Here is a 13,333-nt window from a genome sequence, read left to right as displayed (position 1 = left end):
AGCCTCCCCCGCAGCACCCCGTCCAGACGGCACCTGGTACAGAAATTGAGCCCCACTCTCCCCTCTCATGCCCTGCTGCCAGCCCCATCCCTGCCCACCCAGAGAGCTGCACCGAAGCTGGGGTGGCCCTTGCAGGGCTCCTCTCTTCCCCTAGTTTTGGAAGAGGGGCCTGGAAATATGATTCTGAGACTCAGACTGGAGAGCAAGAGTTTTGTAAATGGCACCATCTGTATGGCTGCCCCAGGGCAGATGGGAGACCCCAGGCCCCCTAGTCCCAGTGCGCCCGTGTTTACATGCATGTTTACACACGTGTGCACTAATATCAGCATGCAGACACTCGTGTGTGAGACCCTACATCCCCCTTCTCCCGGGAAAGCTGCCGGGAGCTGCCCTGGTGCTGGGGTCTTGGGGTTCAGAAGGGGAAGGACTGGACTGGCGTCCTTGGCTCTTGCCTGAGACGAGGGCAGAGTTTGAACCAAGGAAGCGTTTGTTTGGCCTCTTCGAGGGTCTCTGGCTCCTGAACAGAGAACAGATGGGTGTCCCCATGGCAGCATCTGGATGGGCAGACAGCAGCTCGGCCGTGCCTGGCTGGTGAGGCACAAGCCGTCTTTGTGTTGGGGAAACATGAAGCCGTTGGGGGGGAAATAGCTGGGCCATGCAACATGGGACCATGCCTTACCATCTCAAACGAGGCTGTCTTTTAGTTGCTCCAGGAACGGGGCAGGCTGGGGGTCCGCAGGCAAATGTGGCCACCTCCACCTCAGTGTCTCCATCTGTAAGATGGGACTAACAGAACTTGCCTCCTGGGGCTGCTCGAAGGATTCAGTGAGTTAATTACACATGGAACTCAGCCCCGCTGCCTGAGTGTGAACTATCAGGATGAGCATGTTTGCTGTGTGGCCCTGGGCGAGTGGCTGCACCTCTCTGAGCTTCACTTTCCTCATCCATGAAACAGGGCTAAAAATCCCCCTGGCCCTGGGCCTCTCTGAGTGACAGCACACAGTGGGTGCCCACTAAAGGGCCCGCTTGGAGGGTGAGTGAGGCCAGCCCGAGGCCTGTGCCGCGCACACAGCTCCCAGCTCTGCAGAGGCTGAACCCTGGATTCTGTGCCACCTGACGAGAGTCTGGAAAATAGCATGTAATTCCCACCGCTGCCTGGCTGCGCCCATGCAGTTTTCACAGTAGGCGAAAGGTCCCTCTGTCATTTCCACAGCGCTTAAGTCTTCCTCCGGGCCGCCGAGCCCATGGGGAAGCAGGAGACGTGGGCAGCCATTTTCTCTCTGGGAATAGAGCTGGGCTGGCGGCTCCTGCGCCGACCCCGGCCTCCTCCTCCTCGGCATCAGTGTGGACAGTGGTCCCGGCTGTGTCGGGGGTAGCGTTCTCAGCTTAGTGGGGGTGTTGGGGTGTCTCCATTTGCCCACAGAAGATGCAGGCGAGGCAGCCTGCCCGAGGGGCTGGCCATGGTGCTGGGGACCTGGGCTTGGCTCCCGGGCCTACCCTAGCTGTGTGTCCTTGAACTGGTTCCTTTCCCTTTCTGGGCCTCAGTTTCCCTCTCTGTGCAGAGAAGAGCTGTGGAGCGAAAGGCCTTCACTGGTCACCTCGTTCCGCCTCCTCCCTGAAACCAGCCATTGAAGAGATGGGGAAACTGAGGCTCAGAGAGGTGACAGGGTTCCCAAATGTATGGGTATGGGGGAGTCTGAGCACCCTGATGCCCCAGCCCTGAACTGAGCTTGATTTGGGCAGGGCAGGGTCAGCAACGTGGGAGCCTTGAGGAAGAGACTATAGTGTGAGCTCTGGGGCTGCGGGAACAGGGCCTGGCTCCCCAGGTCTTGACAGTGGCTGGGCTTCCAGCCCCAAGGGGTCAGACGTGCCCTGCACCTACCCACGTGACATGTGTGCCCTCTCCTGTACTCTGCCATGTCCCCAGATGTGCACATCTCCCTCCTGCCACATGCCCACACATACGTGACCTACACTGCATGACCCCATATGTGTACGTGCTCTGCCCAGCTCTGTCTCTGCCACGGACTGTCCTTGTCCTCACTTCCTCCCTCAGACCCCAGAACCCCCATCCTGTGGCTCCTGACAGCCCTCTGTTCTGCATTGCAGGGGAATGATCAGGTCCGGTTTGAGCTCACCTGCTACTCGCTGGCCCCCCAGATAAAGGTATGATGTGGCTCCTCCCCTTAGCGCCAGCGCTGGCAGCTGCAGCCCCTGGTGGGGAGGAGGGCGCAGGGTTCTGGGAGATTCCAGGAAGATCACAGGATCTTCTCCGTGGCAGGGGTGCCCATCAGGTGGACAGCCTGCTGGCGAGGCTCCCTTCGCTGCGGCCAGCTCCAGGGCACACACTTTCTCCCCCGCCATTCATTCTTCCTGGAGGTGCTGTCCAGGTGCCAGGGCATGGGATAGAGAGTCCCTGCCACTCTTCAGCCACGTCCCTGGCATTCCCCAGATGCGGGCAGATGGCTCTGGCACCCCAGGTGCGGGCAGGGATGGCTCTGGCACTCCAGGTGCGGGCAGGGATGGCTCTGGCACCCCAGGTGTGGGCAGGGATGGCTCTGGCATCCCAGGTGCGGGCAGAGATGGCTCTGGCATCCCCAGGTGCGGGCAGGGATGGCTCTGAGATGTGGTTGCTGGTGTCTGGGATGCTCAGAGCCGTCAGAGCCCCCAGCTATGCCTGGCTCCTCCCCAGGCCGCCTGCACCTGGTCTCCAGCATCTCTGAGCCTTTCCTAGGGTGGGAATCACCAGGATCTCAGGGCATCAACCACCCTGGCCTGTGGCATGTCACCCAGGCAGGAGGGCACCTGTGGGTATTGCCCAGCCTGCTACTACCACCCCCACCCCTCCAGCTTGACCTTGGACCTGGCCTCTGTCTGCGCATGAATGAATGGACACGTTCATTCCTTCACTCAGCTCCAGGAGTGCCATGTGCAGGGCCCGGGGCAGGGCCGAGCAGTGAGAGTTTGATGCATACTGCCACTGCAAGCTGCCCAATTTTTCTAGTAGCCATATATATAAAAATACATGAGAGAGAGAGGTGTATATATATGTGTGTGTGTATATATATATATGTTTTTTTTTTTTTTTTTTCTGGAGACTCACTCTGTCACCCAGGCTGGAGGGCAGCAGCGCAATCTCACTGCAACCTCTGCCTCCCAAGTTCAAGCGATTCTCCCTGACTCAGCTCCTGAGTAGCTGGGACTATAGGCACGTGCCACCACACCTGGGGTTTCTCCATGTTGGTGAGGCTGGTCTCGAACTCCTGACCTCGTTATCCGCCCGCCTTGGCCTCCCAAAGTGCTGGGATTACAGGCGTGAGCCACTGTGCCCAGCTCTAGTAGCCATATTAAAAAAATAGGAAAACCAAACAAGGGACATGATTTTAATAACATGTTTTACCAAAACCCATATATCCAAAATGCTATCATTCCTCGTGTCATCAATGGAAAAAAAAGTTATTAATGAGATGTTTACCGTCTTTTTTTTTTCGTGTTGAGTCTTCAAGACCCAGAATGTGCTGCGTGCGGGCGTATCTCGCTAGCTGGCCGGATTTCAGGTGTTCTGAATGGCCACCCGTGGATTGTGGCCACCTGTGAACAGCACAGGCCGAGAATGAGCTCTTTTGAGACCACTTTGGGCTAAAGCTCTGGACGAGTTGCCCCTGCTAAGCCCCCAAGGGGCTCACAGGAGTTTCCATTTTGTTCTTTCTAAGAGGAATCTCTTTCCCCGTGCCTTTAACCAGCTGGTAGCTGCCTGGGCTGCGTGGCCTGGAGGTGAGCCGTAATGAGCCCTAATGATCTGTTTTGACCCCAGACACCAGGCAGCTGAGTGGCCGGGACAGTAGCTGCTTGTTGACTTGCTGCCGGCGAGGCCGCAGGACGGGGCCCTCCCTCGGTTCCCACAGCAGCTTGGGGGGGCCAGGGTGTCCAATTTCGAGGTCTTTGTCTGCAGAAGCCAAGCCCAGGCACTGAGATGGGATTGGGGCAGGGGCCAAGCTGCTCCAGGAGCTGGGAGTAGGGCTGTGGTCTTCCCATGGCTGCTCGGAGGGGCTGAGGAGGTGGCGGGCCCCTTCCATCGCCCTGCATCACCATAAGCTCCACGGCCCAGCAACCAAATGGAGTCTCCATCCATACACACATGCCCCCGAGTCCTCAGAGGCAGGGGCCTGGTGAGCTCCAGGGCTGAGTGGGGGGCTCTTTTTACCAGCTCAGGCTGAGGGGCTCCGGTGGAATGAGCTTGGTCTCTCAGCCAGTCTGAGTCTTCCCCCACTTCTTTCCCTTCCACACCCAGAGAAGTGGGCGGGGGGCAGCCTATGCCTCTCCAGGCCCCCGACCACACGTGGGGCCGGGCCAGCAGCGGTAGCTCTGTGGACTCTCCCTGGGTCATGGCAGTGGCCCTGTGGCTGAAGGCGCTGGCAAGGACCATGAACCCCGTCTAGTTCAAACTCAGGTCTCGGCTGGGGAGACTGAGCCCCAGGGAACAGGGACCCCCTTCTCCCCTCAGCACACCACCATTCTGCCATGGAGTGCGGGCTCTGTCCAGCCGGCCCCAGTGCAGGAGTCTGTGTCCTCCTCCTTCATGGTGCTCCCTGCTCACCCTCCACCACGGTGTCCTCTCTGGGGACGTGCCAGAGACCCCCATGGGCCCCTCGCAGGAGAGGTCAGCTCTGCAGCCTGCAGGCCAGAGGAATTCCACAGCTCGGCCCTCCTGGCTCTGACCCCTTGTCCTATGCCCAGGTCATTGCTCCCTGGAGGATGCCCGAATTCTACAACCGGTTCAAGGGCCGCAGTGACCTGATGGAATACGCAAAGGTATGGCCGAGTCTCCCCACCACCCCCAACCTTTCCCTACAGCCCTGTCCCCGGGCACGTCCCTGCTGGGGGCTGACTGAGCCAGTGGCCTAGGCCGGAACTGACCCCATGTGAGGGGGGACTGAACTTCCACCCCGGCTGCCTACACACGTGGCCTCTGTCCCTGGGGCTGACCCCACAGAGGTGTGGTCATCTGCCAGGCCCGTTGCCGGGGCGGAGCCTCTCTGAGGCCATGTCCCAGTCCCCCGAGTCAGAGGACACAGGGCTCACTCTCCTGCTCCCTGGGAGACGGAGACCAGAGCTCTGCTTGCCACCTCCGCAGTGTGTCCCCCTTGGTGTGGCTCTTGGGGGGATGGCTGGGGGATGTGATCGGGAGCTGTTCTCCCAATTCCCTGGATACTAATGGCCCCTAGCTCTTTCCCAGGAACAGGTAGGCGCTCCAAGGGACAGGTCACAGACAATACCTTTTTATGGCACCAGCCCTTTTTGAAGTACAAGTTGCAATAAAACATATTAGAAGTTTTGCATCAAGAACCTTAGCCGCTCCCCAGGACACCTTTCTTTTTAGCGACTCGATGGCAGCCCTTGACAAACAGCCTCAATCAATCAGGCTGGGGAAAAGCAACTCAGTGCACACACCAGAAAATTGCTCAGGTTTTTAAATAGCAGTCGCCAAGGCTGGCTGTGAGCTCTGGCTGCAGCCAAGGTGCCGCATGGTAGGGGACGTGGCAGGGACGCAGCCCTGCCCCCGCCGCCAGCATCCCATTAAGACCTGGAGTGCTGGGAGGGAAGACCTTCTCCACCATCTGTTGTTTTATTATTAAGAGGGGAGTTTACAAGAGCAAAGCCCATATGTTGCCAAACAAATTGTCAAATAGCAGACCTATTAAGGGAGCTGGATTGGCGAGGTTTCTCCCGCTTGTCTCCTTGATGATGTAGAATATGAAGCATGTTTCATCTTTAAGAATAATGAATTGGAGCCCCCACCCAGCTCTACCCTCATGCCTCGAGTCCTGGAGAGACAGGGGCAGGGCTGACCCCTACGTTGCCCTTTCTTTCCGTTAAGTCCCCAGACAAAAGCGGCTTCTGGTTTTTCTAGCATAGATGAGTCTCAGGAGCACTGCTGTCCTTCCTTCTCAGGTTTTCGGGAGAAGGTGCTGAGCTCAGCTTCCATCCCAAATAACCTTTTGAGCAGGAAAAGTTTGCCAGGGAAAGATGAGCATGGCCCGCTCGGCCATCTACCCTCTCCTGGAGACGGGTTTCATCAGAAATGACTGTGGGGAATCTGAGCACATTCTAGAAGGAGGCAGAGGCAGTGTTTCTGCACCCAGGAAATGTCAGAATGACTGAGCAGCGACGAGGCCTCCTCCAAAATTCCGAGCCAGGCAGGATCTGAGCTGGATGACACAAAAATCAATGGGGCTTTGAAAATCGCTGCTTTCAAGACCCTTCGGTAGCCAAGGCCAAAATGTGCCAGAGGACTCATAGAAAACATGCGTTTGCTTCACTGGCCATCCTCTCCCCACCCATCGTCCAACGGAAAAATACTCAGAACCACCCTATCCTTGTCATTGTCACCATAATTTTTTAAAAAAATATTTAGAGACACTGTCTCACTCTGTCACCCAGGTTGGAGTGCAGTGGCACAATCCTAGCTCACTGTAGCCTCAACCTCCTGGGCTCATCTGACCCTCCGACCTCAGCCTCCTGAGTAGCTGGAACTACAAACGTGCACTAGTACATCTAGCTCATTTTTGGTTTTTTTATTTTTATTTATTTATTTATTTATTTATTTATTACAGACAGGGTCTCACCATGTTGTCCAGGCTGGTCTTGAACTCCTGAACTCCAGTAATCCACCCTCCTTGGCCTCCCAAAGTATTGGGATTGCAGGTGTGAGCCACCACACCCAGCTTTGGCTAATTTGTAAATTTTTTTTGTAGAGACAGGGTCTTGCTATGCTGCCCAGCCTGGCTATAATTATTATTATTTTTAAAGCCAGACCACAAGGTGGGAGCTAGAAACTGGATGGTCTCACATTGTCTACATGTTGGAGGATGGTTTTGTTTTCTCTCCTCAATTACAATGAGAGTATGAGGGGGGCACCTCGGGACAGAGAGAGGCTGGAAAACACAAATCTCTTTGGTCTTGGGAGGGTTGTTGTCATTGGTGCCTGTTCCTTTCCTCCCCGCCCTTTCGCCTCTCCTTGCACCTGGAGAGAGGTCCGCTGAGAAGGGAGGCAAAGGTGTTTCCACGCCACCCCCCAAAAACAGAGGCTCCATGGAGCCTGGCCAGCTGCTTTTCTTAGCACCCAGCAGCTGAGCTGAGTGAGGAGCGAGGACGGAGCCCAGCAAGCCACCAGGACGTCTCTGCTGGAGAGTCCAGCCTTGCCTTGCACTAGGTCCGGGTGCTCATGCCTGGCCAAGGGCACAGGGCGAGTGTGTGAGTTGAAGAGTCCTCAAATTCTAGAGTCGATCGTGGGCTGTGTTTTGTTTTGTTAAATTTCGGTTTTCATGTGTAATATGGTAACTATTGAGGAGATGACCTACACAAACTAAGGCTCTTATGGGCCCTCAGTGATTTTTTTCTTTTTCTTCTTCTTTTTTTTTTTTTTTTTCTTTTTTGAAATAGAGTCTCACTCTGTCGCCCAAGCTGGAGTGCACTGGCACTATATCAGCTCACTGCAACCTCCGCCTCCCAAGTTCAAGTGATTCTCCTGCCTCAGTCTCCAAAGTAGCGGGGACTACAGGCACCTGCCACCATGCCAGGCTAATTTTTGTATCTTTAGTAGAGATAGGGTTTCACCATATTGGCCAGGCTTGTCTTGAACTCCTGACCTCAAATGAGCCACTGCACCCGGCCTTGTAGGCTGTTTTAAAGTGAGTCTCTTGGCTTTCTAGAAAACCCCAAACCCAGAGCATTTAGCCTGATTTTAATGTTAAGGTGGTGACGGGGAAACAGCCGCTTCTTGGAGGAGGCCTCTAGAATCGCACCATCTTGGGAATGAGCCTGAGTGGGGTGGACCAGTGGGGGCTGCCTATGGTTCCCACGGGGACCCAGTGGGGCCGAGGGGCTGTAGGGGGTCAGAGGCAAAGCATCCAGTCTCGCTGGTTCCGAGGGGCTGGGTGGAGCTCCTTCACTGCCCCCTGTGCCCAGTAAGCCGTGAGGACCAGGAGAGCAGTGCCAGGTGTCCCAGTGCAGGAGGAGGCTGGAGTGCACGTGCTGGATTCCCAGTCGGGCATCATCAAGGGACCAAGGGCAGTGCGGGTCACCAGGGCAACCAGCCTCATCTTCCTCCTCCTCTTAAGGCTGAGTCAGGTGGGCCTTCCATGCATGACCTGCAGCCCTCCTAGCCTGGGCATCCTGGGCGGAGGTGGGTGTCCTCCTGTAACAACAGACTGGGCCATTTAGGAAGCAAAATAGAGCCAGAGCTGGGAGACGGGATCTGCTGGGTGTTCCCCTTCTAGGGTCTGCAGAGTGATGTGTGTGGCCGTTGTGCCATGCCCAAGGAGAGGTGCCCCCGGCAGGTGCGGGCCATGAGCTAAAAGCTCTCCCTGCATCCCACCTGTCCTTGGGTCCACAGGAAGCACCGCATGGGATCTGGTGCCAGGTGCCCTGGTCCACATGTGAGTGGCTTCACGCAAGCCCCAGCTCATAGAGTGAAAGCGGGGCTGGTTGGCTGGTGCTGGGAGACCTGGGCATGGCACCTGCGCGCTTGCTCAGTGCTTCAGGTGTCCTTGAAGTGTAGACTCCAAGTCTTCTGGAAGGAACCTCCAAGGTCAGCATCGCAGACGCGGTTTCTCTGGGGCATGTCCAGCAATAGGGTCCCCCCAGGGAGGTGAGCGTGACCAACACTAGGAGGTAGCTGGGGTCTTGTCTGAATGGGGGCCAGAGTTTGGGGCTCTCTGAAAAAGCAGGGCTCCTGGGCCAGACCTCACGCCTCCTTCCAGCTGCCTTACCTCTGCCTGTGCTGTCTCTTTCCTGCAGCAACACGGGATTCCCATCCCAGTCACCCCCAAGAGCCCATGGAGCATGGACGAGAACCTCATGCACATCAGGTAAATACCCGCCCTCCACCCATCCTTGGTCCTCCTGGGCTCATTCCAAAGGATGGCCATGTGCTGCCCCAGGACGTGCTGGTGACCCCCACACCAGTGGTCCCTGCCCTCGGGGAGCTGAGAGGCTCAGGCAGGACAGAGGTCAAAGCGCCCAGCTCATGCGCTGCCCTCATTGCAGTTCTGCTGAGTGTTGTTGGGGAGATAGATCCTGGGGAGGCGGCCTCATCGGGAGTATCAAGGAGGGCTTCTTAGAGGAGGTGGCATTGAAGGTTAAAACCTCAAGGATGGAGAACAGGCCCAGATATGGGGCACAGGGGAAGTGTTAAGGCAGAGGCAGAGGCCCCCTCACCAAGGTGCAGAGCCCCGGGGCAGTCCCCAGAAGACTCAGGGAAAGGCCCCAGCTCTTTCTTACAACCTGCAGCTCCATGGGTGACTGGTGGGCCCAGAATGTTTCAGGCAGGTTGGCAGCAGATGCTCTGGCAGAGAGTAAAAGGCAGACCGGGCTCATGGGCACAATGGGGGGTATGTGTTGGGGGATGGGGGCATGCCATGTCCCTCCCCAGCTGACCCTGTCTTTCCTCTCCCCTCTACAGCTACGAGGCTGGAATCCTGGAGAACCCCAAGGTAATCCCCCCAACCCCGTCTCCTCCCAGCCGGCCACCTTTGGTGGTAGCTGCTCCATGCCGATGCTGTCTGATGTATTTGTAGCCTAATTTGAAATTTCACGGGGGCCAGCCATGGGGCTGGGGCCAAGCCCTGCCTGTGTTTCCCGACCCCCCGACCGGCCCCCCTGTGCCCGCCCTCCCCTCGCTGCATTTGAAGACCTCCCCCCGCCCTTCCTCTTCTAATTGCCGCTGGGATGAACAGGGGAAGGAAATATCTCAGGGCAGCATAGAGAGAGTGTGTGATTGTGAGACAATAAAGAAGTAATTAGGCAGATGAGACACTTGGGGGAGGGCCCAGCCTGTGCCCACCAGCTCCCAGGCTGTGCTGCTGGAGTTTTGGTTGTGGGGGGCGGGGGAAGGCATGGCTGAGAGCCCCAGGCCCCATTTGTCTGGATCCGTGTTGCACACCCGCCACCACCGGCCACCCTGATCCCGTCCCAAGCCTCCCGGGCTGGCCAGGCTGGGCCCTCAGCTCTGTTTGAAGTTTCGGGTTTCTCTCCCCGGGGGTGTAGGGCGCTTCTTTGTGTCTCCCCCTGCCCACTGCGGGAGGTGGGGGAGGCAGGGCCAAATCTATCATGGGAAGAGAAAAATCTCTTTGTCCCTGAGGAAATGTGTCTTAGTTCTCGAGCCCAGCCCCACACCCCGGGGAGGCTGGTTTGGGGTGGGAAAAGTGTGCTTTTTGAGGGGGTGCAGCTGGGCCTGGGGGAACCAGGAAGGCCAGCTGGATGGGAGGGTGCCCAGGGAGGTTTGGTGAAATTGGGGAGCGCCAGAGCCCCGCCCAGGATCCCCCAGGGCCTGGGCATCTGTCACTCTCACGCCCGCGTGCCGCCCCCTGGTCGGTGTTGGCTGTAATATCACATGGCAGCCACCATGTCTGGGGCGCGGGCCGGGGGTGGCATTGCCCTGGCTCAGTTCCTAGGACACCGGCTGGGAGCAGCCTCACTTTATGGGTGAGGAAACTGAGGCCCGGAGCCGTGACATGCCCCAGGGTGCCAGCTGCTTGGGGCGAGGGAATGGGCCCTGGGGCTGGTGCCCTCCAGCTATTGGCTCCCCTACTGCCCATGGCCCCCTCCCTGTCCAAACCTGTCACTCAGGAGAGCCGCCACCCTTGCCCGCTGGGGGCTGATGGCCCCTGTGTGTGGCTGCTGCCTGCTGGTCACAGGTTTTTCTAGTTCATGCTCTGCTGACCCCACAACACTCAGGCCAGCCACCCTAATTAGCCAGTCAGTCAGCTCCAAGGGGGGCAGGGAGGCCGAGCCTGCGGAGTGGCTTCCAGGCAGGGCATCCGCTCAGGCCCGTGGGCCCCAAGCATGCCGGGCAACCACTCCTGGCCGTTCTCCAAGCAGCCCATGGCCTCTGCAAGCAGCTTATGGGGCAGAGAGGAGGCCCCCCAGAATAGAGGACCTCAGGATTGAGAGAGAGAGCAAGGCCAGAAGGAAATTACCCCTTGGACCGCGCAGGAGGGCCCCCGGGCCTGGAGTAGGTTACTGAGCTACTGTGGGCAGGTCCTGCGCCCTCCCAGGCCTCCTGTCTCATGAGGGTGTCGGGTGGAGAAGTCTGTGCTAAAGAGAATCTGGATTAAGGATCCTGCTACCTCACCCACACTTGGGTCCCAGAGACAGGAAACCTGAATCTAAATCCCAACTTTTCTTCTTATTGCTGTGCAACCTCGGGCAAGTTGCCCAACCTCTCTGAGCCTCCAGTCCCCCTTGCCCAAAGTGGGAAAACACAGCACGTCCCTCCTGGGGCATCTAAAGCGCTTGGCCTGGCACAGGGCAAGCCCTCAGTCATGGAGCTGGGGGGTCCCATGCTCCCTCCTCACGGGAAGAAGGGTCCAAGGTCTTCTCAGGGACCCCTCTCAAGAAAGGCTGGGCTGGGCTGTGCTGGGTGTGAGTCAAGGGGAAACGTAATTCCTGTTGAGAGGCTTGGGGCACCCAGGCACCCAGAGGCTAGCTGCTCTGGAAGGGAGTTTGCTCCAGCCATGCAGACTCCCCAGGGCCTTTGTGCTGGGGACAGGGCTCAACGTCAGGACGCACCCTTGCCTCCCTAGACCTGGCAGCCCTGTCCCCCTCGGGATGAGCTCAGGGGGACAGAGCTTGGGGAATCCGTGCCCCTCCCCCTCTCCAAAAAAAGCCAGGAGACCTGCGGAAGGGAGGGCTTGAAGGCAGATGGCTGAGCCATTTTCTGCCTCCGTGAGGGCTGATTGAAGGGCAATGAGGCAGCTAATGCGAAGAAAGATAGAAATTTACTTGCTTTAACTTCATACGGTCCACAGTGAAAGAGTTCATTCAGTCGCCGGCCCGCCATAGCTGATGGATGAATAAACCATTTGCGGCATCGATCATGCCTCTACATCATGGTTTAGTTCATGGGCCATTTGCTTCCAATTTCTCCTTCTCAGGGCCTGTTTCATGCTTTCTTTCGCCCTCTCCCCCTACCCCCCACCCCGACTCTCTCTCTCTCCCCTTTTCTTCACTCTCTTCCCTCCCCTGCCCCCCCACAGATGACATTGGAAGTGAGCCCTCCCGCTGGGAGGGATAAATAGATGGCATTGATACTCGGCAACAAACTATTTGTCATTTGAACTGGGCTTTTAGGAAGGAGAGTAAAAAGAAGGCAGGCGCTCGAGCCACCGCGGAATGCAAAGCAAATGTCATTTTATTTCTATTTAGTTATTTTATTTAATCGGCGCTGTCAGGTGCCCGCCCGACAGCTGCCTCTGACTTCCGCTGCAGTCTGCAGAGACTCGTCTTCCAGTGTTCCCATCCCTTCTGCTTCCAAATGCACGCACTGTCAGCCTCCACTTCAGTCTGGGGCTCCCTTAGGAAGTGTGGCGGGAGAGGAAGTGACAAGCAACGCATTGAAAACAGTTGCAGTCCAGCCCAGCGCAGGTGGAGGTGGGAGAGAGCTGGGCTTGGATGGGAGTGGGGCTCTCGTACCGGCACTCTGGTTGGAGGCTTGGGGGAGTCCCAGGCAGCTGGAGATGGGACTGTGGAGTTGTGTGGTCACCCCAAGATCCAGTCCAGTTCACTTTACCTTTTTGCTGAGGATGAGCCTTGGGGCCCATCTGTGCCCAGGGAATGCTGCAGTTGGCAGGGCCCAGTGGGCCAGCCCTGATGCCTGCCTGTGGCTGTGATGCTGGCTGGCTCTGGCCACAGGCCTCACCCTGCTTCTCAGCCCCGGTTACTACAGCAGCTGGGAACCAGCATAAGGTGGCGGAAAGAGTCCCCACGTTTAGCTTCCAAAGCATGGTTTGGAGAAGCCACTTCTCAGCCTTGGCTTTCCCTGTGGTCCATAGAGGCATCAGGCTGGGGGTCCTTCGGGGCCCCTCCTACCGCCTGGAGTCTGCCTTTAGGGAAAGTTCTGGGTTCTTGTTCCTGCCCCACAAATGGGCACTGACGTGGGGATACAGCTGGTCCTGAGTCACGTCGTCCCTTGGAGGTGGGGGTGGAGGATCCACCACGGTCCTTGTCTGAACTTAGAAGGATCAGTTGTCCTGGTTTGCCCAAGACTAAGAGGTTTCTGGGGACAAAGGACGTTCAGTGCTAAAACCAGGAGAAACCAGGGAACTTGGTCACTCGAACACAGAGTCACAGGCGAATGACCACGGGTGAGCTTCCAGGGTACTTATGTAGCCCCATCCCATGCAGAAGGAGGCTGGGCCGAGCAGGTACCCCCATGAGTGAATTCCAGCTGCAGAGCACACTCCAGTTTGTGCCAGGCCTTCCCTGACATTTTCTTGTGTGTTTTCATTTCCAGTTATATATCTACCTATATTTATATATATATTAAGTATAT

The 13,333-nt window shown here is 57.3% G+C and overlaps 1 protein-coding gene across 1 annotated transcript in view; it reads left to right on the top strand.

The window, feature by feature from the left end:
- ASS1 (argininosuccinate synthase 1) overlaps positions 1–13,333 on the top strand; it is a 57,749-nt gene that overhangs the window by 17,626 nt on the left and 26,790 nt on the right. Inside the window, exons 6-9 of the mRNA XM_011931201.1 lie at positions 2,110–2,166; positions 4,738–4,812; positions 8,800–8,870; positions 9,464–9,494. Coding sequence (XP_011786591.1) covers positions 2,110–2,166; positions 4,738–4,812; positions 8,800–8,870; positions 9,464–9,494 — 234 coding nt within the window. The remainder of the gene's footprint in view (positions 1–2,109; positions 2,167–4,737; positions 4,813–8,799; positions 8,871–9,463; positions 9,495–13,333) is intronic.

Source organism: Colobus angolensis, unplaced genomic scaffold (genome assembly GCF_000951035.1).
Source record: "Colobus angolensis palliatus isolate OR3802 unplaced genomic scaffold, Cang.pa_1.0 Scaffold9, whole genome shotgun sequence".
Classification (NCBI taxonomy): Eukaryota; Metazoa; Chordata; class Mammalia; order Primates; family Cercopithecidae; genus Colobus; species Colobus angolensis.
Note: the sequence above shows the minus strand (reverse complement) of the source record. Positions and strands in the feature narration are given on the sequence as shown.